At 46.9% G+C, this 23,067-nt stretch overlaps 2 protein-coding genes across 4 annotated transcripts; both read right to left on the bottom strand.

The window, feature by feature from the left end:
* Positions 1 to 935: 935 nt before the first annotated feature.
* LOC124485229 (cytohesin 1 interacting protein) lies at positions 936 to 5,035 on the bottom strand. Its single transcript, XM_047046691.1, has 8 exons — positions 4,770 to 5,035; positions 4,174 to 4,223; positions 4,017 to 4,071; positions 3,745 to 3,847; positions 3,461 to 3,554; positions 3,231 to 3,297; positions 2,856 to 2,922; positions 936 to 2,474 (listed from the first exon to the last, which is right to left on the bottom strand). The coding sequence occupies exons 1-8, from the start codon at positions 4,938 to 4,940 to the stop codon at positions 2,014 to 2,016; spliced, it is 1,068 nt and encodes a 355-aa protein (XP_046902647.1). The 5' UTR covers positions 4,941 to 5,035; the 3' UTR covers positions 936 to 2,013.
* A 1,670-nt stretch (positions 5,036 to 6,705) lies between these two features.
* Positions 6,706 to 22,683, bottom strand: LOC124485919 (activin receptor type-1C). 3 transcript variants are annotated; one of them, XM_047047818.1, is made up of 10 exons: positions 21,923 to 22,399; positions 21,680 to 21,719; positions 19,065 to 19,292; positions 12,754 to 12,996; positions 12,102 to 12,332; positions 11,414 to 11,581; positions 10,401 to 10,557; positions 9,868 to 9,992; positions 9,435 to 9,565; positions 6,706 to 8,888 (listed from the first exon to the last, which is right to left on the bottom strand). In XM_047047818.1, the coding sequence occupies exons 1-10, from the start codon at positions 21,944 to 21,946 to the stop codon at positions 8,763 to 8,765; spliced, it is 1,473 nt and encodes a 490-aa protein (XP_046903774.1). In that variant the 5' UTR covers positions 21,947 to 22,399; the 3' UTR covers positions 6,706 to 8,762. The 3 variants fall into 3 exon arrangements, with proteins under 3 accessions (XP_046903774.1, XP_046903772.1, XP_046903773.1); XM_047047816.1 differs by having other exon boundaries at positions 21,680 to 22,399; XM_047047817.1 differs by lacking the exons at positions 21,680 to 21,719; positions 21,923 to 22,399 and adding an exon at positions 22,406 to 22,683 and having other exon boundaries at positions 6,707 to 8,888.
* Positions 22,684 to 23,067: the final 384 nt, after the last annotated feature.

Below are 23,067 nucleotides of genomic sequence, written 5' to 3'. Positions count from 1 at the left end.
GTCATTTCTGAATCTCTGTTATCCCATTGGACAGTGAAAGCAAGGGGTGCCATCCCGCATTTTAATGTGTTGTTGGAGGATCAAGCTATCTCGCAGTGCTAGCGTGCGATGTGGTTCTCAGAGCCAGTAGAGAACACTGGTTTTGTTCTGGGGCCAGTAAATGGTTCTTTGTCTCAGCTGCGTGGACAAATGGACTGATTGTGCTGTTTCTTTAATCTGTGCAGAGTGACCACCTTCTCCCTGTGACATTTTGAGGCAAGATTAACATTCTGCTAAAGGTTTAGTCCAGTCTACGCCTGGCTGAGCATTAGAGTGGTTTCTATAGGGCTCTGTACTTGTTGCTGGGCTCAGGTCAAAAGGTAAGATACATTCACGAGGCTTGGTTTCTGGTATATCTGGGGATATATACAGGTCTGCACCATTGTTGCTGTTGTAAGACTTTTAACTACACTGGTTTCAGGAAACTGACTGTGAGACTGCAGTCTGGCTTGACTGGCTGTGGTTTTCCTCTTCAAGCTTCAATACTCCAGCCGTTTAAAAAAGCGGAAACTGTAAGAAATGTTTTGTCTATGTACGTAGGTGATCTACACAGATAATTCAGTTTAGATCAAATATAGAATTCAGTCTGTCGTCAAGGCAGCCAAATGTTTAAATAGGTTTTCCCATACTGCCATCTAGTGGACGTAGTTATTGCTGATAATCTTTATTAGTCATTGCTCTGCAGACACTGAAGAGGCCGTAAACCCAAACTTCAATATTCTCAGCACCATGACAACGTGTTGCCGAGGAAGCTGCTGGGGAAACACTATCCATAGAAGGAAGTTGAGCTCATGGAAAAATAATACAAATAACATATTAAAAAGCGACTGAGTTTTAAAGTCAGTTAAACAGACATTCTGTACATTTGTAGTTGACATAGAGGTATTAAACTACAGTTAGTGGACCTACTGGCAAGTACTGTTTTATTTCAATTTAAATGTCAACAGTTGGAAGGAAACTTTTATTTACTGCAATAAGATTTCAGTCTTCACAGTAGCCTAGTTGACTTGATTTCCATGTCAAACTGAAGAGCACATGACAGCCAGCAAACTGTACTGACAAAAGAAAGAAAACATTCATAAATGTCGTCAGTGATTTACAAGACAACAAGAGTATTTTATCATACAATGTGTGATGAAAAAAACTTCTGGAGACAAAAAAACATTTGTCTTCAGAAGTTTTTATGCAAACGAAAATAGTAAAGAAACTAGCACCTCTTACTGCCACATCCTGTTTTCATCTGCAGAGGTACCTGGCGGTTTAGAAGCAGTCACATGACACACGAGCCACAACTCCCTCTCAACTCACTCCCTCATTCACATTGATATAGAAATGGATCTATGTTTAGTCTTTTTTCTACAAAACATTTATAATTCTAATGAAAACAAAGGCATTGTGAGCCCTGTTTATCTTCAAGATCCAGGATAATCACCCAGCATCAGTGGTCACATTCAGAAGAAGATTGCGCGAGTAAACACAGTACACAGTACACAGTAACACATGGAGCCTACAGCCTTCATTTACAGGGTCCCTGCTTTCAGAGTAGTTAACAGAAGAAGTATTAATGCTGTGTTAATGTTCGATTGAATAACCAAGACAAAGTTCTCCTGGCAGTCTGACATGCTGCCTGCAGTCCATGTCGACAGTCTTAATGGGTGACTCATAAAAGGACCCTCTTTCCATTATAATGCTTCATTTTACCCATAATTCCCTTGGTTGTGTCTTTTACAGGACCACAGAGACTGCATCATGATAAAAGCTGTTGAGAAGAGCATTCAGAGTCTGTAGTCCACGTAATGCACTACCTTCCACCAGGGCAGTGCGCCTTTAACTGCAGATCAACAGGTCCAACGTTCAAGTCTCCCCCGCACACACACACACACACACAAAGTCACGTTGCAAGAAAACCCTCAGAAAATGACTGACATGAACACATGAAGTAAACCGAAGGGAAGGCTTCTGTCTGTATTGGTCTCAGTTGTCCTCCTCCTCCACTGAGCGGTTCAGTCCAGGCAGGAACCTGAGGAGCTGGCGCACGCTCCCACGATGCCGGCCCTTCCTGGGCAGCGTCCCGAACAAGGAGGCACGGGAGCTCCGCTCACAGGAGGGAGAGAGGGAGCTGCTGTCCGCCAGGCTGCCGCTGCGGTTGCGGTTGATTGTGGAGCGGGGGAGGTCTGTGGAGGAGGAGGGCCGGGTCCCGCCGCCCCGCTGGGGGTCTGAGCTGGGGAAGAAGCAGGAGTCGTCGGTGGTGCTGGCGGCGCTGAAGGGGCTGGGTGAACTCAGGTCCCCAAACACGCTGGCCTGGTCGCTGTCCTCCGTCGCTACGCTCCGCCAGCTGCTGTCGCTGGAGAAACGGTGAGCGTGGAGACCCGAGAGGGACATAAGCGACACCAGGGAGTCCGTGGAGGGGAACAGACAGCTGTCATTCAGGTTACCTGGACAAGAGAGAGGGTCTCTTACATACAGGATACTTGTTTTATTGACGTGCAGTTTATTAAGAGCTACGCTGTGTATCCTGGTTTTACCCTTCCCCTTTAAAATAGAGAATACATTTCCAGTACTGAATTAACGTCAACCTTGAAGGATATAGGACCCCCCTGTGTTTCAAGTCATGCAGACATGTGAGATAACTTATCGCAGTGACAGGAAATCAATCCGACAGTTTTTCATTTGATTAATGACCCAAGCAGGGGGAACTCTTAAAGAGTACACCTCAAAACCGAGAGCTTTGTTTTCACTTCTGCTGCTTTTAGGTAAGAAAGAGCGAGGTGCTGTGAGAAAGGAAGTGTGGTTTGACAGCTGGGAGCGGTCCTCACCTTGGGTGAGGCGCTTCTCCTGCAGGCCCAGAGCTTGCAGCTCACACCACTTCTCTCTCAGAGTTTGCTGTGGAAACACAAATATTGCATTAAAAGTCAGCCTTCGTTCTTCAGACTTCAGACACATTTGCAACCACAACCTCCGTTATATAATACTGTCTGTGTTTGATCACTTTACACCAAATCAATGGAGGCTTGGGGCTGAATGAGATAGAAAACCCTTCAGAGGTTAGCTATCGTCTGGTCAGTCTGTCTGATATTCTGCTCTACTCTTCCTAGTGGGTGGGTGGGGGGGGTTTCTGAGAGCATCCTCTGTACGTGAGTTTGGATTCAAAGCTGTTCTGAAGACAAACAGGCCCTGAAAGGAGGAGCTACCTTGAGCGAGCTCATCTTCTTCTCCAGTTCGATCCTCTTCACTACAGTCCCACACACCGTCTCCACCCTGAAACCACACGCACACACACACGGATGGCTCATTCACCTGGTATTGAGTTTTCATGTTTGAACTACTGTGTGCCATATGGCTGTTCCATGGTCTTAAATACAAGCCACATTTTTTAGGGTTTAACTGGTGCACTGCCTATAGTATTGTCACTATGACTCACTTCAGGAAGTTGGTAGATTCTCGAATCAGGTCAATGATGTGCTGATGAGTGGAACCCTCAATGCTGACCCCATTGATGCTAACAATAACATCACCTAAAATGGAGAGAGAGAAAGAGAGTTAGACCCCATAGATCGTGTGTGTGTGTGTGTGTGTGTGTGTGTGTGTTATCGAGGTGTATCAGGGTCAGCTACAGGGGGCATGGATGTGTGAGCGTCTGCAGGATGCTGCAGTCCGGACATGGGCCAGGAAGTGGGTGCGGGTGGGGGAGTGAGGGCGAGGTACCTGCGGTCAGCCCTGAGCACTCTGCAGCGCTGTCCTCCTGCACCGTGCACACAAACGTGCACATCTCCAGCACCGCCACGTTTCTCAGCTGCACCCCGTACGTCTGCAACAAGCGGCACCAAGCAGCACCAAACAGCCCAGACAGACGAGTCACTAAACTGACAATGACACCAGGGGGGTTGTAGAAGCTAGCTGGGGCACTTTGTTTTAGACTTGTGTTTTTATCTCTGCTACCTGCTGTGTGTTTGTGGTGTGAAGTTTGAAATTCCTACCTGAACATCAAAACCATATGTCTCATTGTCTTGCTTCTCCAGTGTGTAAGTGGTCCTACACACAGGGGAAAGGCAGTTATACCACTAGCACACCTTCTACTGCACACCACAGCATGAGGGAACACATGTTGATCTACTGCTAACATCTGTTGTGTACCTCTGAGGGTCCGAATAATCCACCAGAGAGTTGGAAGAAGTTTGCCTCATCTGGAAAGAGAGAACACTATCCTGTCAGACCAACAGGAGACACACACGCTACCTTGTTGATTACTCTTTCCTGTCAACTTCAACACATTCAGTGGGTGTTCAAGTATTTTGATCCTATAGCTGGTCTCTTACATAACCTAAAGATTAGCATTGTCAAACGGATTTATGTTTTTGCAAGCACCGGTATGTTCCGTAGTTGCAATATTCAGTTAACACATACTATTTCAGTATTTTTTATTCCAAACGTACTTACTTCTATTTGCTAAAACCCTTACTTATACTGAGTAAAATAAGTTTAGATCTTTACAATTATAACCAATGAAAAAACAAGACAACTGCATTTGACTTAAATGTTGCAGTTTGGTTGTAGTATTGCATTACACACAGTGCCATCTCAATAGCTTTCACATTAACTACCTGAACTTTCAATGCTCCACAAAAGAGTATTTGTGTTTTCAATATGATAAGGAATTAAACACCAAGACATTTGCACTGGATCTTCTGTGATCCTCCAGGAGGTGTGTGTGAGTGTGTGTTCCCCCTCACCTGGCGGGGGGCCCTGGGCTGGGTCCTGCCGGGACTGCCTGCTCTATGCTGCAGCTTCTCCCCCAGGCTCCTCAGAGAGCGCCGGTACCACAAACGACCCTTCTGCCTCAGGGAACCCTCCAGGATGCAGCTGTCCTGGCTGTCCTGTCGCTGGAGCCCTACAGAGTTCATGTTGGATGGACCAGAGGGGGCGTACTCACATCACCCTGGTGGACGTGTGCTAGACTGGCACTAGCCTGCTACAGCTCTCACACTTAAAGCAGCCGAGCGGAAATCCACAGCATGTGACTGCGGTGGGGGACCTGTGTTTGCAGATCACTGACACCTCGCCTTCTTTCTTTTCTCACTCACTCTTTTTATCTTTTTTCTCATGAACCCTTTTTTGTGCTCTCTGCCTGCCAGGAAAAGGAATATGCTCAGGGGGTTTTTCTCTCTCTACACTTTTTTTTCTATTTCTACAAACAGTCCCCTTTCTTTGTGCAATCCTTGCAATTTGATTTATGGTCTGTCAGAAATCAGCAATGCATGAAAAAATGCCACCACCTCTTCTGTGGTCCCTCCACCACCAGTGGCACCTGCTTCCAGCCATTCTCTGGCTTCACTCTGGTTATTCTCAATGGGCCTACCCTGACCTGAGCCGGTGACTGAGCAGAGCAGGGGAGACGTGAAGACAGACAAAAGGCTGCTTGGTTGGGGGCCAGAGGCAGGATCTCCCCCTGACAGCATGGGTCACTGGACAGAAGCCATCAGACATGGTTAGATCAAGAGAGAAATCCCACAGCCCAGCAGGCAGGGGGAAAGAAAACACACGTCTGATGTGTGGCAGCAAGCTAAGCCATGACACACACACACATTAACAAGCACACACACACAAACACACCCCCACACATAACAACAACTCAGAGATAGAGAGAAACAGATATACATTGGCCCCTGGAACAAGCTTTAATATTCATACAATGAATATTGTATATTCACAGCTGGCCCCATTGTATAAGATGATGGGGAACAAGAACATTGTTATTACTTGTGAACATACACATTCTACAGAACATTTTAATTTCCATAGAAAGCCTCAGATTCTGACTACAGCTATGAGCTCCATCTCTGCTTCAGTCAGGGTTAGCACACAGCCTGCAGGAAGTCAGGTGCCATCCCTCCATGTCCTCTACAGTTACCTTACAGAGCTAGGCTACAACCCTTAGCAACGCCAATGGACAAGATAACACTGGGCTTTCCGGCCCAACATGGACCTCAGATACAGCAACTGTGAGCAAATTACATTGACTGACAGACTGATAAGTTTGTTTTAGTTAGTTTTGTCATTATTGTAAGTTAGAAATAGCCTACTATCTGAATTGACAGAGATGTGAATAGGCTCGAGGAATGAATGCTAAATCCCCTCGTGCCAAGCCTGACATCACACAGAAAAACGATACTTTAGGCAGTGCGTCCTACTTTATAATTTTTTATCTGATTAAAAAGAGGCTTTGTCCTTGTTAAAGACTGAATGACATTAACACGAAAAGAGATGCTGGTTCTCGACGTTTTTCTCAGGACGTCATTGCGGTGAGGGAAGGCGGAATTGAGACTAGTTTTCTAAAACATGTAACTGACACAGCGTTATCCCCCGTATCTCCTCTCACCTTGCAGAAAAAACAGTTAGGCCAACATTAGGTTTAGCGACGTGTCTGACTCATATGTGTAGTGCTGACAGCCCAAGTGAAGACAATTTACTTCCTCGGTTTAACGGACACACAACTTTGCATCAAACTTGCTGTACCAATATGCGCATGAGTCACGCCAGTTTTTTTTTTTTTAGTTTTTTTTATATGGAAAATTACATTTGATAACCATAGCCTGTATTGTGCGTCATGATCTAAATAACAATCAGATATTCATCTAATGAACCAGTCAATTAAATTAAACCTGAAACTGAAACATGAAAAATATTTTATTGACTCACTGATGTCACACATTGACTATTAAATAGTGCAAGAATGAAAGCCATCGTAATGAAACTTTAGTCTAGACGAAAACCATATACTTCATAACACAATGTAAAGTGGTTACCTTTGTCAAAACAAAATATTATACGAACTCACCAGAGGATGTAAAATCCAACAATAATCTTCTTTATAAAAGTCACATGATCTTACCAGGGCAGGCAATTTTTTATGTGTCAGACACAATATCGAAAACAATTGACCCCAGTAAGAATTGAAATGAATATTTTTCTCGTATCTTTGGAATGACTGATGGTTTTATAAGCCAAACTAGTACACGCCATCTCTAAGTAGCTACAACTGTCTCACATTTCTCAAAGTGGTCAGCTTTTCTATTTATTTTTTTTGTTGTTGAGAAAACTGACTCAAACATATAGGCCTCGTGACATCGAAAGCATAACTTTGCAATTTTACCAACTTTATGCAAACGTTAACACTTAATACAGGCAAAGCGTTTCAAACTGCAATACTGCATTCTCACATAATTAATACAATAAAACACGGAGTAAAACAATAATTCTTCTTATGTACAAAACAGCAACATAAAATGACAGACATGTGCAGATATCAGACCAGCTAGTATAGTATATCTGATAGTAGTGTAGCAGTACAGTATAATTATAATCATTATAATTATGTAATCATTTTAACAACTAGTGATCCGATTTCGATCACGCTAATCAATGTACTGCCACCTATCATGGTAGCCAACTCCTCAACAGCCTCTCCTTAACTTAGTGATCCATGGAGTAAAAAATGCTAATGTACACTATGGTGATTTTATAGAGCTCATCAGCATTTGCAATGATATCAAAGTAAACATTCAAGGAGAATATGGTCCTCGTAAAAAACACGCACAGTTATTAGGGTTAAGTGGCGCTATCAGCCTTTTGGTTTGTTGTTTGTTCACAAGTGGTGTCCCACACCAGTAATAGTGTTCACAAGTTCACCCATTGTGCTCAAAACTCAAATCTGTCCTCACAACATAAAATCCCTCTTTTGTAGACTCCTACAAATTGAACAAATTGGATCCATAAACAAAGAAAGCACAGCAGCATGTTTTGAGTAATTCTGTATTGAAATATTGAATTATTGTAAGCTATGTATAGTTATATACAGCCTTACAAGTGCACCTTGAAGAAAGAATGCACCACTTTGAGAATCTTACAGCAGCAATTTTCATCTGCAGTATACAAATATATATTTTTTAAGATATGTTTTCACATAGGCATTTTTATAGTCCGTCTACAAAAAAGTGCAGCATTATATTAAAGGCTTTGGATATATCATGATATTCATATAGAATCATTATATCATTTTGTAAATCCTATTTTTCGATTTTCTTGTCGATCAATTTCTCTCTTACATATAGTAGCACTAGCTGTTTCTCTCTTACATATAGTAGCACTGGCTGTTTAGCACATTTGAATGTTGTTTAACACTGATTTCTAGAAATGGACGTGGTTGTGTTTCTAATACTAATGTGTCGTTTTGTCATCAGGCATTCTGACTTATCCTCTGGTAGTTGGGCGATAGGTGAACCAGTGTAACAGTTTGCGTCAACTGTTTACACGTGTCCTGTACAATCAGGTAAGAAGTTACTCAGTAACATTCACAGTCAGCCTAGCACAATATTGATAAATACAGTATATGGCACAAAGCAGTTAAATGTGCAACTTCAAGCTTTGGGCACTTAAAACATGTGTGAGGTAGCAAAGAAATCTGTACATTGTGTTTCTCCTCCATCTCCTTACAGGTCACATCTTAGTTCCTTCTACTTCCTGTGGTTGAGCCAATTAAGTTCTGTCACTTCCTGGAAGGTGTGAAAAGACTCCTCCCACAATCCTCTGGCATCCTTAGTTGAGCATGCTCATTGCTGCTTCCTGTTGATGGCATGGACACCACGTGGTTGCCCTGGGTGACCAGTTCTTTTCTTCTCCAGACAGTCCGGGTGAGTTGGGGCCAGTGGCAGCATGCGGCCAGGTGGCTATTCTTTGATGTCCTTCATGACGTTCACCTGGGCTACCGTCTTCTTGACTCGCAACGCCGTGAGCCGGGCAGCCGCGCTGGGGTACCAGCACTCCCTCATTACCTTCCCCATCACCCTCAGAGCCTGCACACAAGCACACCTGTCAGTCACCCCCACCTCAGAGCCTGCACACAAGCACACCTGTCAGTCACCCCCACCTCAGAGCCTGCACACAAGCACACCTGTCAGTCACCCCCATCACCCTCAGAGCCTGCACACAAGCACACCTGTCAGTCACCCCCACCTCAGAGCCTGCACACAAGCACACCTGTCAGTCACCCCCACCTCAGAGCCTGCACACAAGCACACCTGTCAGTCACCCCCACCTCAGAGCCTGCACACAAGCACACCTGTCAGTCACCCCCACCTCAGAGCCTGCACACAAGCACACCTGTCAGTCACCCCCACCTCAAAGCCTGCACACAAGCACACCTGTCAGTCACCCCCACCTCAGAGCCTGCACACAAGCACACCTGTCAGTCACCCCCACCTCAGAGCCTGTACACAAGCACACCTGTCAGTCACCCCCACCTCAGAGCCTGCACACAAGCACACCTGTCAGTCACCCCCACCTCAGAGCCTGCACACAAGCACACCTGTCAGTCCCCCCCACCTGTGAGCGGTGCTCACCTCACAGCTCTGCCACTGGTTGGGGATGCTGGGCCGCTGCTTCTGGTCACACACCACCCTCCTCATGTCGTCCACAGATGGGTCTGAAGGCACTAAGTCATAGTAAGGCAACTGGAAATCTTCATGAATTCCTATCAAAGTGAACACAGTCTTTATTTAGACAAAATTCCCAATTTTCTGTCAGTTTCCACCATGTAGACAGGGTTAGGGTTAGAGACAAAAAACATCCCAGTGACTCACTGTGTCCTTAACCTTGCAATGGCCCCACTATGTGGAGCTGCTTTAAATAGTCATGTTCCCAGTGTGAATTAGGAAAGGTTATGTGAATGCAGTACAGTGTGTGTGTGTGTGTGTGTGTGTGTGTGTGTGTGTGTGTGTGAGTGTGTGTGTGTGTGTGTGTGTGTGAGTGTGTGTGTGTGTGTGTATAACACACCCCTGACAGAGCACCTCCTGGAGAGTTCCCAGAACACCAGACCCAAGGCGTAGATATCTGCCCGCTTGAAGGACTCAAAGCTGTTCATATTGATGGCGTCATCCAGGATCTCTGGGGCCATGTACCTGCAGAGGACAAACTTGTTAAAGCTAATGAAGAAGACCAGCAGGAGGACAACCCATAGTCTCTTCCTCAGGATACAGACTCCCTCCTGCTCAGCAGCTGGCCACAAACAGCGTATGGTGGCCTAAGAATAGCTGAACATTCTGGAGGCCCACGGTGATGTGAGAGGAGACACCTGTCAGATAGACAGAGCTTCAGAAACAGAGCAGCTCTGGGGCAGACTACTGTAGAGGGGGAGCCCCCCTGACCTGGAGCTCAGCATCTTTTATAAGCTGTGCCATTTCAGGAGGTCAAGTGTCTCCCATGGTCGACGTATCTAGGCAACAGTGTTTTTGCTGTTGTCAAGTGTGGCTGTTGTCAGGTGTGGCTGTTGTCAGGTGTGGCTGTTGTCAGGTATGGCTGTTGCATACCTCTTGGTCCCCACTCTGTGATTGGACGGGATGTCGATGGTGTTGGTGGTTGAGTCGTGCTTGACAGCCAGGCCCAGGTCTGCAATGACAGCTGTCCCATTCTTCTTCACCAGAATGTTCTTGGACTTGATGTCCCTGTGTGCAATGGCAGGCTTCCCTGTTGACAGATAAAACAAGCTGATTAGACACAGATTAAAACACACACAAGCTGATTAGACACACATTAAAAGACACGTTTTTTGAGAATAGCGCGTTTATATTTCGCCAATCAACGTTCAGAAGCTCCCCTCGTTCTGAAGTGCATTCTGAAGTGTTGTGCTTCCTGGGATGAATGCAGCACTGATGATAAGATGTGACCTTACATCAACACAGGCATGCTTTGTTTGTGTACAGCTCTAATTGGAGCAGCGAGATGGGCATGAGGAAGAGGACAGATGAGTGCAGGTGGGAAGTGAGATCTAACCCTAATCCTCAGCTGGAGGGCTCATTGTAAGAGGCTGGAACTTTTGAAACTTCTTATTGAGTAGATGTGGACACTTGAACATTCTTATCGCTGTCAGGTAACCGTGGAAACCACCTCAGGTCAGGGACAGAGCTGGTCAGTGTGTTGTGATGCTCCAAATGAACATGTACATATGCTCCGACACAGTCCTGCTGCTCCTCAGCAACCACACAAGAAGCCATGTTTTTGTTTAGTTTTAATCATCTTGTTTTCCTGACCAACTTTCTTGTAAACTTGTGTTATTTGAATGACTCACTGCCACCAGCCATGGCATCAGCCAAGAAGTGTAATCGAGCCTTTGTGCACAACCCACTTGCATGGGCAATAGTAGATCTGTGGACTGTTGTGGAAGTACCTGTTCTGAAAGAACTGCTTCCATGGTGGGCTGGGTCCCATATGTACAATACTGTCCATACATTCTGATTCTGCTTCCTGTTTGGCAGTGGTGGTCTTCAAATTAAAAGTCTCCCTCCCCCGTCCCATTTGTGTATTACGAGACAGAGACACTCACCCTGGGTGCCAATGATCTCCATGTGGAGGTGAGCCAGTCCGCTGGCAACGGACAGAGCCAGCAGCATCATGTCCTGCACGGAGACTGTGTACCTGTTCAGGTAGTCAAACAGTGAGCCGGGTTCGTGGTATTCAGACACGAGCCACAGCTGGGTCCAGGAGCCGTTATCTGTGTCACACACAGAGGACACAGGTCACATACAGCCTACAGACTGGGTCCAGCAGGTCACAGCCTACAGACTGGGTTCAGTAGGTCACAGCCTACAGACTGGGTTCAGCAGGTCACACAGCCTACAGACTGGGTTCAACAGGTCACACAGCCTACAGACTGGGTTCAGCAGGTCAAACAGCCTACAGACTGTGTTCAGCAAATCACAAAGCCTACAGACTGGGTTCAGCAGGTCACACAGCCTACAGACTGGGTTCAGCAGGTTACACAGCCTACAGACTGGGTTCAACAGGTCACACAGCCAACAGACTGGGTTCAGCAGGTTACACAGCCTACAGACTGGGTTCAGCAGGTCCAAACTACTTTTTTAGTAAAACAGGAAACTAGCGCAAGCAGTTCTAAGACATTGTGTGGTTGCTTAGAAACTGTTTCCCTAACAACCTATGTCTTGTTGGTAGTTTACGGCGAAAAGAACATTGCAGGTATTCAAATTGGACAATTAAAAGTCTGAGTTTGAGACCTTTGTTGTCTGCGGCAATGAAGCCAAGGATGTTCTCATGACGGAGCATTATGGTCTGGTAGATCTCCGCCTCGCGGAACCAAGACCTCTCGTCTCTGGAGGAGAAGATCTTCACCGCAACGTCCTCTCCTCGCCACTTCCCACGCCACACCTCTCCGAAGCGGCCCTTCCCGATGGTCTCCTGCAGCACGATGGTGCGGGCGATGGTCCTCTGTACCAGGAGTGGGAGGCCTGAGGAAACAGGACCACACGGAACAACAACACGTCAAGCCGGAACACATTTAGATATTATGTCATCTAACTAGGCAGGAATCTTTGTTTGTATGTGGCTCGATTATTCTGTGAACTGGGCACTGTATGAAATCCACCTCATTATTGTGAACTGCACTGTATGATATCCACCGCACCAGCCTAAATAATTATCACATTTGTTTTCCGTTTGTCTATATCAAGGGACCAACCAGTCCACAATTCTAACAGACAATAAATAGCATCCTGGACAAAGTCAATGACTATGATGCCTGATGATCACCCTCTTCCTGTGTTTCTACATGAGCATAAACAATAAAAAATAGACTTGCACATTGTATGTGTGTGTGTGTTTGCGTGTGTTTGCGTGCGTGTGTGTGTTTGCGTGTGTGTGTGTTGTCACCTGATCCGGAGCCAGAGGAACTCATGTCATAGATGAGCTCTTTGAGACATTTGTCAGGAGTCATGAGGGTGTGGTCATCCAGGGCCTCCTCTGCATCCTGCTTGTGTGCCCGGCGGTAGGCGCAGCGCGGGCCCTGCAGCACACACACACCCAGCATGGCACCCACACACAGCAGGCACGACGGCACCAAGATGGCTGCCGCTAGCTCCAGCCTGCCCCAGCCAGGCACCTCCGAAGGCCTCTCTGTGGGGGACACAACCACACACACACTCTGGTGGTTAGGATCATATCATCCTGAGCACTCGAAATAACCCGGTAAATAAACACAATGATCACACACACTTCCATAGCTGGGTTAATAATAAAAAATAATCAAATATAAATGAAAAAACATCACCAGACATCTACACAACCGTTTAAATAAGAATCTAAACAGTACTGTAGCTGCTCCCTCTAGTGGTCTTGTTGAGCCACTTCATACCATAAACCATACAAGATCATACACCAAACACTGTATATTCATATATACTATTAAACACAATTCATATAAACAACAACCAAGAATATGTGTATGACTGCAGAATTTATTATGTTACCAGTCAACTGAGACTGGACCAAACTTTCAAACACCTCAATACATTTGTAAAATGAACACAACTCAGCTAATCTATAACCCAAAGAGAGACAGAGATCAGAACTGAGAATGTGCCAGATGCAAGGTTAATGCTGTCAATTGAACAACAGATTTGGAAGAAAAAATGATTTTCTCTGCTTCCAAAATGCCAAGAGTTTTCGACACTGGCCATCAATATTCTGAGGCAATCAGACTGGCCTCCAACATTGAAAGACAGAGAGGCTGGATTTTACTGGACGCAAATTGCCTTTTTTCTTTTAATGCAGTGCCATGCAGCTAACCTGAAAATGCATTTTAATGATTTCTATTCAGACAGTCAAACCTCCTGTCCTGACCTGGTTCACCCTCCCCACAACAACCTGGGAAAATAACAAACAACATTTGTCTCTGTCCTTGCTGTGAAGAAAGCCAACTAGGCAATAAACAACACTTTTAGGGGCACTCAAGTTCTATAACATGTCTTGATGACAGGAAAACGTCCAGGAATTTGAGAAACCATGCTTCACGAGACCTCGGGTCTTCATTCTCTTACTTTGCTAGAACAGGATGAGCCTCAGGAGACCTTGGCCACTAAAGTTCCAAAAGTCTCGGCTAAAGTGCAGTCCTGTTTCTTTTTCTTTGACCTTTTGATCCTTTTCAAATGTTTCAGTCTCCCAACAAGTTTCTCCATCAATTAAGAGGAATAACGACTTGCAACATCTCCTCCAGGTCAAGTTACACAGGGTCAGATATGTCTGGTCTTTCCTAATGTACCCCTGCCCTTCAACCTACTCTACCACCATGTCCAACCAGGGCAAAGTAGACCACGGCATTGTACTGAACAACAGGAAATAGGTTGGTCTCCTACTCTCCAGCCACAGTTAAAGCCTTCAAAAAGTGTGCCTCATTGAAGAATTTGCTGCTATCGAGCAACACTTCCAGTACATAGATCTAGAACCTTCTATTCAAGTCAGGTTGTTCTAAACTGATCTGGTCTTCCTTCTGGCCTGACACAGACCTTGTTCAGGAACTTCTGTTTTCAACACATGTACCCCGTCAACCAAACCCACTTTCAAATCTGTTTTGCATATCAAGCAGTTCCTGGTAACTACATTATCAAGCAGTTCCTGGTAGCTACTTTGGGAACAGCAAGGGCAAGGGCAGCTATCTGAAGAGCAATCAATCAGTCCTGACATGTATTCAAACTTTTCCTTCATCTTCAGTACATTTCCCCTATCTCCATACAGTAAGAGTGTAGTTGCATGTGACAGGGCTGTCGACACACTAACCAAATGTATGGAAATAGATGTCATTGGTTTAAAAATAAGGTGCTAACTCTGATGTCACAGTCTGACTTTTGTGTTTGGCTGGGGCAGGCAGACCACACTGGGGCAGGTAGGCAGACCACACAGGGGCAGGCAGACCACACAGGGGCAGACAGACAGACCACACAGGGGCAGACAGACCACACAGGGGCAGACAGACAGACCACACAGGGGCAGACAGGCCACACAGGGGCAGACAGACAGACCACACAGGGGCAGACAGACCACACAGGGGCAGGCAGACCACACAGGGGCAGACAGACAGACCACACAAGGGCAGACAGACAGACCACACAGGGGCAGACAGACAGACCACACAGGGGCAGGCAGACAGACCACACAGGGGCAGACAGACCACACAGGGGCAGACAGACAGACCACACAGGGGCAGACAGGCCACACAGGGGCAGACAGACAGACCACACAGGGGCAGACAGACAGACCACACAGGGGCAGGCAGACAGACCACACAGGGGCAGACAGACCACACAGGGGCAGACAGACAGACCACACAGGGGCAGGCAGACAGACCACACAGGGGCAGGCAGACCACACAGGGGCAGACAGACAGACCACACAGGGGCAGGCAGACAGACCACACAGGGGCAGACAGACCACACAGGGGCAGGTAGGCAGACCATACAGGGGCAGACAGACCACACAGGGGCAGGCAGACCACACAGGGGCAGACAGACAGACCACACAGGGGCAGACAGACAGACCACACAGGGGCAGACAGACCAAACAGGGTCAGACAGACAGACCACACAGGGGCAGGTAGGCAGACCACACAGGGGCAGACAGACATACCACACAGGGGAAGGCAGACCACACAGGGGCAGGCAGACAGACCACACAGGGGCAGACAGACAGACCACACAGGGGCAGGCAGACAGACCACACAGGGGCAGACAGACAGACCACACAGGGGCAGGCAGACCACACAGGGGCAGACAGACAGACCACACCGGGGCAGACAGACCACACAGGGGCGGGCAGGCAGACCACACAGGGGCAGACAGACAGACCACACAGGGGCAGACAGACAGACCACACCGGGGCAGACAGACCACACAGGGGCGGGCAGGCAGACCACACAGGGGCAGACAGACAGACCACACAGGGGCAGACAGACAGACCACACAGGGGCAGGCAGACCACACAGGGGCAGACAGACAGACCACACAGGGGCAGACAGACAGACCACACAGGGGCAGGCAGACCACACAGGGGCAGACAGACAGACCACACAGGGGCAGACAGACAGACCACACCGGGGCAGACAGACCACACAGGGGCGGGCAGGCAGACCACACAGGGGCAGACAGACAGACCACACAGGGGCAGACAGACAGACCACACAGGGGCAGGCAGACCACACAGGGGCAGACAGACAGACCACACAGGGGCAGATAGACAGACCACACAGGGGCAGGCAGACAGACCACACAGGGGCAGACAGACCACACATAGCTTGCATGGTATGTGTCAGAAAAACAACAATGTGTTGTACAACATGTATGACCAGACACATTCAACATCAATCTGCTGAACTGTAAATGTTGATCTAAACATCCAGCAGGTAAATAATTTACTTCTTTGTTGTGATTCAACTCATGTGCCGTACAGTAATTGATTTACATAAGATAAGTACTCATGTTTTTCACATGATCCAGAATAATGGGTATTTTTTTACGAAATCAGATGTCAAGCGACGGCAAGCATAATATGACAATACCAGTAATGACAGACACCAGGCTCTCACACAAGGAGGACACACGTACAGGACTAGCAATGTCAAATATTTGTTGTTGATGATTTCATTCATTCAACATGTGTTTGGTATGTAGGCAAAATGAAGACTGGGATATCTTAATGAAAATCTAAACTGTAAAACAGAGACTCTAAATCTACACAGACTAGTAGATTTGGAACCAGATAACCCCATAGGGGAAGGACAGTAATTGAATGGTGGAACAACACCCAACACAGGATGACAAATACATGACACATGAATCACCCCCTGCTCAATCTCTTCCAACCAAACAGTTTCATGAACATGGACGTAGCATGGTACGACCATGCTATCCAATGCTTCTCCTTAAGTGCCTTTTAAACATGAGCCTCTGTATTTACACTCTGCCCTGCGCAGTCCTAGTCATCTGGAAGGACTCGGGTGTCTGTGTGCGTCTGCATACAATCAATGTGGTAACCAGGGGAACAGGTCGTAATGGGCCGAGCCCAAGGCGCTGCGGGACAAATCACCCCCTCACCTCCACCAGACCAGACTCCCTCACCTCCACCAGACCAGACTCCCTCACCTCCACTAGACCAGACCAGACTCCCTCACCTCCACCAGACCAGACCAGACTCCCTCACCTCCACCAGACCAGACCAGACTCCCTCACCTCCACCAGACCAGACCAGACCAGACTCCCTCACCTCCACCAGACCAGACCAGACTCCCTCACCTCCACCAGACCAGACCAGACCAGACTCCCTCACCTCCACCAGACCAGACCAGACTCCCTCACCTCCACCAGATCAGACCAGACTCCCTCACGTTGTCACTCAGACTAACTGTGTTCATCCCTCCTCAGACTCTGGCTGAGTTTGTGTCAGTTATTACTGCGACAAAACAACGCAACGTCTATTGAGAGCCTGTGATTGTTCGACAAGCACGCAGAGGCCTGGCATTCGCTTTAAGCTTAAATCCTAAAAATGTTTGGTTTGACTTCTGGTCGTCCATATATTCGTCCACTCACTGGAACTTTTCGATCCTCTCTACATTACCACCCAAAGTGAGAAGGTCAAACAGTAATGATGGCATTGAAGCAGCACAACATCTATTCCAGGACATTGGGGTATTATGATTCTGAAAGTATATCCACTTTATATTGCCGTTCTGTTTGCTAGCCAGCCCCTTTGAAAGCAGATGATTATCGGTTGTAAATGTGAATTTGCCTCTAAATAACTAAACAGAATTTCCCTATTTTCCTTACTATGCTTAGTTTCATTTAATTGTGAATGCCTTTGTTAATCGCATTAGTTCAATCGCGGTAGCCTACTGCACTCTGTTGGATTATAAAAAGGACACCTGCAAAATGAACCGAGCAAGCCAAAGTGCGGCAAATAATTTTTTTCATTATTTTATGTTGAAATGCTTATCCAAACAATGTCAATTCCAGCACTGCACTCCATTGGATTATAAAGAGGACACATGAACTTTACTGAGTGCCCAGTTCTTGAATTGATTGTGGGAAACTAAACCCATTCTAATTTGTACACACACACACACACACAAAGATTCCTGCCATTATTAGAGAGATACAGAAAATAACAAGCAACATCATCCACACAGACCACACAACATCATCCACACAGAACACACAACATCATCCACACAGAACACACAACATCATCCACACAGAACACACAACATCATCCGTGTGAGAGTGTGTGTGTGTGTGTGTGTGCAGTAAAACACACCACAATTGAATATCCCAATGCTCATCCACACTGAGTGTACAAGGCCTGACTACACATCAATGACCTGCAGCTTCAACCACCCCAACTCTCTCTAAGCCCTAGCCTACCTGCAACAAAAGAGGCTTTGCACCCCACACTGCCCCATGCCTGATGAGGTATTTATAAACCTGAGGGGAAGATCGCACATTGGCCGTTGGTAACCTCTGCCAACAATATTATGTCACAGGATATGCAAGGAGGATCAGTGCTTAGCTTGTCTGGCCAGACTGCCTCAATCTGAGCACATCAAGCCTTAGCTTGTCTGGCCAGACTGCCTCAATCTGAGCACATCAAGCCATGGAGAGGAATCCCACGGCAACGGGTTGTTGTTGACTGTGTGAGGTCACTTGTGTCCTCCTCCACCCCTCCCTTCTCCCTCTCCACCCATCCTTTCTCCCTCTCCGCCCATCCTTTCTCCCTCTCCCCCCATCCTTTCTCCCTCTCCACCCCTCCCTTCTCCCTGTCCACCCCTCCATTCTCAAATCAAATCAAATCAAATCAAATCAATTTTATTTGTATAGCCCTTTTTACACGCAAGCATGTCACAGAGGGCTTCACATGCGCCCATAGAACTGCCCCTCAACCAACCTAAACCCTCAAGGACGACAAGGAAAAACTCCCAGAAAAACTCCCATTCTCCCTCTCCACTCATCTGTTCCTTGAAATACACTCAGCCTTGACAGGTGGTGAAGGAAACCGCTTGCTTCAAGGGGATTCAGACACAACTATGGTTGCAACTGCACCTAGCTCAACAGAATTCCCACCATCTCCACCTCACACCATAGGCTTTAGGTTTAGGAAGTCTACCGCCATCTCCACCTCTGAAACACGGCAGAGGAACCTACCTTGATACAGGTGCAGGTTCTCGTTGTTGCAGAAGTCGGTAAAGCAGCAGTTCCTCTTGGACACGTTCCGGGAGCTGTAGCAGTACACCTGGTTTTTCTTCTCAGCAGACAGACAGGACTTGTCCGTCTCCTCCTTGCCGTCGATCAGCATCACAGAGTTCCAGCATGCCCCGTCCGCGCTGGTCTCACAGGTGTCGTTTTCACACAGCCGGCACACACACTTGAGAGCTGGAACACACGACAGCAGCACGTTAGCCTACAGCCCCCTTTGTCACGTGTCACCTCTGGATGCCTTGTGCCTCCAAGACCAACCGTTACCCCTTGGACCTCCACTGGCTCAATTATATAATGTGTGTGGTTCTCTCTCAATCCACATCTAGTGTAACTACCCTTTCTTCTAATCCTAAACAAACTTTCCGTTCATCCGACCATTTCTTGTTGAGTCCAGTGATGGTGCCAACCAACCAAAGTCCTGTAAAGACCTCTTAGACTGGGGGACCATTTGGCTCTTTCAGGCAGAGAAGGTTCCTGTTATGTAACTAAGGTCTGTGGCCTTATTTGCTAGATGAAACCAGAATAATGCCTCTTAGTTTAACACCCAGATAATCTACTGCTCTTCCTGGAGCTCCTCTCTTGCCTGGTAAGGCCATGTGAACCAGACAGGCATCAGTCTACTCCCTGATGGGACAGACACAGAGCTGGTTCTAGCTTTGTTTTGCCCAACATACTTGATTAAGAAGTGTTGCCATGCACCTTATGAAAACAATTAAAATCAGTAGGGTTAGGGTCGTTTTTAAGGCAGTTCTGCTGGTTCTAGTGTCATCAAGGCTAGACTAGTACCCTAAAGAGACCCTGGGCACTGAAGCCCCCCCCCCCCCCACACACACACACACACTCAATCGTACAAAAAAATTGTAAACAACTTTGATCTTATTCTGATTGGATATCAATCGAGGGCCAAGCAAGCCTTGTGTAGACTGTTTTTATGTTGACAAAAAAATGAATACAAATTAACAAAAATCTCTGATCACGTATGGCACGTGCCCAGATAGCCCATATGGTGGATCGGGCCTCTGGGCTCAGCCTCCACTAAACTAGGGCTCTGTTAGGATTTCTCATAGAATCACTACAGATCACCTCCAGTATTAATACAGATGAACGTTATCTTAATTAACTTTGTGAACAGACTGGGCAGAACATCCAAACTGGTATGTGTCAAGTCCTGTCGAGACTGTCTAATTTGAATTATGGACATGAGGAATCTCTCTGTGAATACTGTGACCGCACCAGGAACTCAATCATGAAACCAGTTTATGAAACAAATTGTTGTTGTTTGGGAAACAGGGACAAGTCGTGATACAAGTGTCAGAAATACATCACTATGTGAAACTAATTGGAAATGGAAGGCTCTGGTAGGGATCTCATTCATTGCAATATGCTTTTAACAATTTTAACCATGCCACAAAAATGGAAGTTGCTGCTGGCAAAGTAAAGGTTAAAAAACCTTGAAATAACCAAATAATGTCCCTCAAACAACGTACTGTAAACTTTCTCTTAATATGTCACTGATAAATAATAGCTACTTTGGCCCCAGCTCTCTGGTCGTCATGTGTTCAGCACACATAGCAACAGTGTCTGACTTCTGGGAAAGACACAATGTAAATAGGCCCTGTAGGAGGTTCAGGCCATACACATGCACACATCTCAAACCTGTATACTGACCACATCACAGCCTTGGTGTGTTGTGTTGCCCACCCGTTAGTGTCTGTAAGAGAGGCCTGTCCCTGCTCTCCACAGGCCTGGCCCTGCTCTCCACAGGCCTGGCCCTGCTCTCCACAGACCTGGCCCTGCTCTCCACAGGCCTGGCCCCGCTCTCCACAGGCCTGTCCCTGCTCTCCACAGGCCTGGCCCTGCTCTCCTAAGGCCTAGCCCCGCTCTCCACAGGCCTGTCCCTGCTCTCCACAGGCCTGGCCCTGCTCTCCACAGGCCTGGCCCCGCTCTCCACAGACCTGGCCCCGCTCTCCACAGGCCTGTCCCTGCTCTCCACAGACCTGGCCCTGCTCTCCACAGGCCTGGCCCTGCTCTCCACAGGCCTAGCCCCGCTCTCCACAGGCCTGTCCCTGCTCTCCACAGGCCTGGCCCTGCTCTCCACAGGCCTGGCCCCGCTCTCCACAGGCCTGGCCCCGCTCTCCACAGACCTGGCCCCGCTCTCCACAGACCTGGCCCCGCTCTCCACAGGCCTAGCCCCGCTCTCCACAGGCCTGGCCCTGCTCTCCACAGGCCTGGCCCCACTCTCCACAGACCTGGCCCTGCTCTCCACAAGACTGGAGGTTCCAGCTGATTCCAGAAAGGTTTTACCAGGAGTGATTGTCTGCATTTCAGTGTATAGAATAACCCTAACCCTGGAATACTTCAATATGGTAGAGGATGAGGATATGAGGATGACTTGAGAACCAAGAGGGAGAGGGATAGTTTGTTTCTTACTGAAACATGTCACATACAGCTTTTTATGTTGCAGTTTAGTTATTACTATTTTATAATTCAAACACCATTTGAAAAAATAATACACTGAACATTTTGTATTTATCTTGTTTTGTCAAGCATTTGGAAATTACCTTCATACAGTAGCAAGACTCCAATCACTGTCTTGCGCTCCTGATGAAAAATACCATCCTTGACAGAATAATCTTGAACAAAAAGAACTGCAAGGCCAATCCTCATGCCATCCAAGCTTTACATCATGTACAAATATTGTATTTTTACATTGTTTAACAGACAACATATTTGTCTTATTTATGATACAATACTCTGCAGTCATGTTGCAACAAAAGTTGACAAATACAGTGATCCAGACCCACCTGAACCAGTAGGGTCTGAACCATGACGAACCACCTGTGTAAAGACTGAAGCACGCAGCACCTGTGAACGGGCCCTGTAGTATTGTGATTATTATAAATGACAGTAGGCTACAGACGGATCTTTTGACACGCGCTTAAGATACTTTCCATTCAGTTATGTAAGAGGACAGTTTAATTGCATAATGTTCAGGGTACACATATATGTTAACACACTCCAGACTATGTAGGCTGCTGTAACCATGTGAAGAACAGGAGTGTGTATTCAATCCACGCAGGGAAGCCTGACAGCCTTTAAGTTTCAAGTCCAAACGCAGGAACGCTGCAGAACGGCGTAGACTAGCTTAGGCTACCACCTCAACAACATAGTTTCTCCACAAGACCACGCAGACGATCACACAATAAAACAAGGACACACACTAGATTTCGATGTAAAAAATGTTAACCCAGCTGAATCAAAGTAAGACCTGTAAAAGTATCCAGTACCTGTGGTAAGCTGTGCGAACGATAGAAATATCAACGCCGCTTGAAAGGTGTGATTCCTGGGACGAGTCATGGCCGGAGCAGCATCTGCTCGGTTTGCGGACACACTGCCTACACAGTTTCCCCCGAAAAAATCATTACACTTACACAGTAAAGTCTGTCAACCACGCACACTCCGCATTGCCCCACACTCTAAATAACCGGAGAACCGAATACGCAATAGGCGATGTGCTCCGCCTCTGTCGACCGGAATTTAAGAGGATTACCGCTCCAGCCCACTGATACAGACATGTGAATGAAAGAGTGCTGAACGTCCTGAAGTGTCCGTTACAGCGTCAGTCCCTCAGCGGCGGCAAGGCACATGTTAAAAACTCAAAAGTAGGCTATTAATATTCCTGTCAGCAAAAAAAGTTGAAACTCATTAAAGGAGCACAGGCAGAGACATAAGTCGGTGTTTTGCAGTGGCTGTCAGTAGGACAGTCGGATAGCCACAATCTTCACCTTGTTTGAAGATGAGCAAATGTGGATTAGAGTCGTGTTTTCCCCAGTCTCACACCTGTTCACTTCAGACCCTGGCTGCTGACTCAGCAGACTGATCTCTCCTGCCAACAGCTGTACAGCCGTGGCAGCAGAGGGTCAATGTTGTGACAAGTTCAACATCCATC

The sequence above is a fragment of the Hypomesus transpacificus genome, chromosome 23 (genome assembly GCF_021917145.1).
Source record: "Hypomesus transpacificus isolate Combined female chromosome 23, fHypTra1, whole genome shotgun sequence".
Classification (NCBI taxonomy): domain Eukaryota; kingdom Metazoa; phylum Chordata; class Actinopteri; order Osmeriformes; family Osmeridae; genus Hypomesus; species Hypomesus transpacificus.
Note: the sequence above shows the minus strand (reverse complement) of the source record. Positions and strands in the feature narration are given on the sequence as shown.

Coding starts and splice junctions, on each gene's coding strand:
- LOC124485229 (XM_047046691.1), bottom strand. CDS start 4,940: ATGAACTCTGTAGGGCTCCAGCGACAGGACAGCCAGGACAGCTGCATC. Junction 4,072..4,173: donor GATTATTCGGACCCTCAGAG/GTACACAACAGA, acceptor CCCTGTGTGTAG/GACCACTTACACACTGGAGA. Junction 3,848..4,016: donor CATATGGTTTTGATGTTCAG/GTAGGAATTTCA, acceptor CGCTTGTTGCAG/ACGTACGGGGTGCAGCTGAG.
- LOC124485919 (XM_047047816.1), bottom strand. CDS start 21,785: ATGAGGATTGGCCTTGCAGTTCTTTTTGTTCAAGATTATTCTGTCAAG. Junction 12,997..19,064: donor GAACCTGCACCTGTATCAAG/GTAGGTTCCTCT, acceptor TGTCCCCCACAG/AGAGGCCTTCGGAGGTGCCT. Junction 9,993..10,400: donor CACAGAGTGGGGACCAAGAG/GTATGCAACAGC, acceptor TGTCCTCTGCAG/GTACATGGCCCCAGAGATCC.